General features: G+C 52.9%; 1 protein-coding gene across 1 annotated transcript; it reads left to right on the top strand.

Annotated features, from left to right (window-relative positions):
* Positions 1-48: 48 nt before the first annotated feature.
* CSUI_010024 (abc1 protein) lies at positions 49-3,186 on the top strand (the record flags this gene model as incomplete). Its single annotated transcript, XM_068070131.1, has 1 exon — positions 49-3,186. A coding segment is annotated over one exon (3,138 nt), but the record flags the coding sequence as incomplete, so codon positions are not given.
* Positions 3,187-3,353: the final 167 nt, after the last annotated feature.

Below are 3,353 nucleotides of genomic sequence, written 5' to 3'. Positions count from 1 at the left end.
CTCCTACCACCGGACTCGCATGAATCATCATTACCCTCCTTCTCTCCAATGGACTCATGCGAGTCCGGTGGTAGGAGTCCAGCGAGCAGCGGTTCAACGGGTAATGACGGTCATGTTTCTCTTAGTCGCAGTAAGGGTGAAAAAACAGCCCTGGACCTGCGTGCTCACGTTACGCCAGCGAGGGAGTGTACGGACATCAAGGACGGGAGTACTGCTCTCGATGCGAACAGAGAGAATGAAGAGGCAGCTGTAGACCCCGAACACACCCGAACTTTGCTGCAGGCGAAGAAGTCGCGTATGCCCGAAGAAAGGATATCTGCAGTGACGTGGAAGCCACCGGAGGTCGCGTCTTCCGATAGATCTTTCCAGAAAGGCGAGTTCGAGTCTTCAATATCTGTAGGTTGCTTTCACGAATGTGAAGAGAAGGACAGAGGAAAACGTCTCGAAGATTTGAACTTCCCTCCATTCGGCCATCAGTCTCCTTTTCCGCATGAATACACGAGCTCTACAGTCTCTTCGTCGAATACGCATCCAGCAGATGTCGCTACTCGTCTTGTTGTAGCTGGTGTGACAGCCGCTCTTTCTTCCGTAATCTACCTACTGAACATGGCAGGAAGGGAAACTACCAGATCAGGTAGCATCAGATCCCTCCCGGAGAGATCCTCTAAGAGTCGTCTGCATTTGTCGCCTCTTCTGCAAGCTGTTGCTAAGCCATTGCGTCATACGGTTGAGAATGCCCTTGGGCAAGCTGTCACACTTCGGACAACTACCCCAGCAAGCTCGTGGACTCCACGAACCTCGTCGTCGCCCTTTGAGTCTATCTACCAGGTCGCAGACACTATTGCCGGGCTTAGGGGGTCCATGCTTCACGCCGCAGTCTGCAGTCTATCTCTTATTCCCTCGATGGTCTCGACGGCAGCTGTACATGCATCTGATAGAGAAAAGAACTTCCCTACCATGGCAACCTACCCCGGACGAGCTAATTCCTGGGGAGGGGATGATATCAGTAGATCTGAGAAGAGAGGAAAGAGAGCGTCGTCCTCGGGGCGTGAAAGGAGCGAATCTCCCGGTGATGGCCTAAGGTTGATTCTAGAGTACTTTCTGATTCAATTACAGCAGAACACTTCACCGGCTGCTTTACGAGCTGTTGAGGAGAAGTTGACGGAATTTCTGATGCGCCCTTTAGAATGGCATCAGTTCGACCCTGTGTCACACGAAATCCGACGACAGAGTCAGAAGAGAGACGAAGAGCTCAAGTCCCGCCAGCCAGAGGCTAGGAGCAGTCCCTTGGCCTTCCAAGCTTCTTTGTATTCCGTTCCTCCCCCAACTGTCTGGAGAAAGCACGGTTCCCCCCAAGAAGGACCTAGAGCTGTTTCCTCTTCTACGTTGCTAGAGAAACGAAACGATCAGAATATCCCGTCTGCGAGAAGAGGAGCTTCACCAGATCTCCTGACCTCGTCCACTCAAGAGGTTCTGCATCATGCGAATCTCTCATCCGCACAAAGAAAATGTGGTGGGTCAAGCGTTGTCTTAGATGCGGAGCGACCAGTGGAGAAAGCAACTACGTCTCAGATGGAGGCACAAAAGATCTTAGCAGGCTCACACCACGAACTGGCCGACGTCTCCTCGGAGGCCCTTCCCAGCTGTTCGAGAGTTCCGCTGTTATCGGAGAACACACCAGAAGTACAACGGCATTTGTTAGACCGACTATACCGCCAAGAACGCCGTTTGGAGGAACACCTCAAGCGAGTGCAGGATTCGGAGCGGCAGCTGACGGCTAGTATACAAGATCTGGAGAGACTACATGTAAAGCTCCTCAACACTACTCCTGCCTACGCTTCTCCACACGCTCGTTTTTCTCCTTCTGCCCTTTTTCGTGGGAGCTCTGACAGCAGTAATGAAAGGGAGAGACTGGATAAGGAAACGTATTTAGAGCGTAGCGATTTTCGTCAAATAAGCATGGCCAATGACACAAGCAAGACATCGAGTACGGAAACGTCGCAAACTCGTGGGTACGTAAGAAGCCTCGAACCGGACGGAAGCATGAGCCCTGCAGTTATGCGGCCAGCCCTCCCGAAGGAAGAGGGAGAGAGCTTGGCGAAGACTCAAGGCTCACGTTCAAGTCGCTCCCAGGCAGGTGACGCATCAGGGCCTCGGCAAGACCTTCGCGTGCGGTCGTTGCCTTCAACGCCCTTGCAGCGTTTCCTTGCCTTCGCCTTTCTCCTGCTCCAGTTGAGTGCCAGGGCGTTCTTTACAGCTGTCAAACACTTCTTTCGACGTCTTCTGCGGCTGCTAAGAAAGAAAGGAAGGGGAACGCCCGGGCCAAAGGAGATGGGACGGCACGCGTCTGTTCTCTCTTCGTCGGCTATACGGACTGGAATTGTTGACGTTGTGTCTAAAGGTACAGCAGTAAATGTTAGCCATCCGAATAGAACGCTGCCAGTCGCTGGTCCTGGTACGACTAGCTCAGGATATGCAGACGCGGATGCGGAAGGGAACGAGAGAGACGTAGCTTGGATCGAAGGGCATGAAAGTCAAGTCACAACCGCTGCCCCGGGAAACTTCACGAAGCGTCGAAGTCCTTCTTCGAATCTTATCGAGCATGAAAGATCTCCGGAGCTGGATATTTCCTCTCCTGAACTAGAACCGGACACACCACCGTCGGGAACTTCGGAAGGTGGGGTGGCGCAAACGGCTACCAGCACTCAGCCGAGATGTACTTCAAAGGACCGACATAACTTTCGTCGGGGAGACGCAGACCCCACTCACCCCAAGCATGTCCAAGCATCAGAGACGCCTTATGAGCACAGTAATTCCTTACTATTACCAGTCATACATACGTCGCATGCTAAGGCAGCGGACTCCAGCGAGCCGAGGGACGCCCAATACCGTGTAAGCACCTCTGGTCAGAAGGTTGGACAGGTGGTCGCTGGGACAGCAGCAGCAGCACATGGCGGCAACATTCCTTCAAGGATGCCGTCTAGCATTCCGAATGATCATTTTACTGAAAGCGTAGCGGCTGATTCGAGTACAGGGAAAGAGCGAGACCAACAGAGAAGAACGCCTCAGGGAGTGAGTGGTGTAGGGGTTGTGGACGAGATCCTTAACGATGAGCGAATAGTAAAGCTCTTAACAGATCGCATGTGTCGGATGCGGGGTGCGGCGCTGAAGCTCATGCAGATGATTAGGTGAGAAGACGCAGACAATGTATATTCTATTGAGCGCATGCCGCACCAACGTCTGAAAATGAACATGACGGTGGCTGAGTGTCTTCCGATTGTTTTCTCCGGGGGGCGAGCTGACTAACGTTGAAACGGCGGATTCGAATGCACAGACAGGGTACACAGATGTGC

Source organism: Cystoisospora suis, assembly GCF_002600585.1.
Source record: "Cystoisospora suis strain Wien I chromosome Unknown contig_6567, whole genome shotgun sequence".
Lineage (NCBI taxonomy): Eukaryota > Apicomplexa > Conoidasida > Eucoccidiorida > Sarcocystidae > Cystoisospora > Cystoisospora suis.
This window is presented reverse-complemented; position numbering and strand designations above follow the sequence as displayed.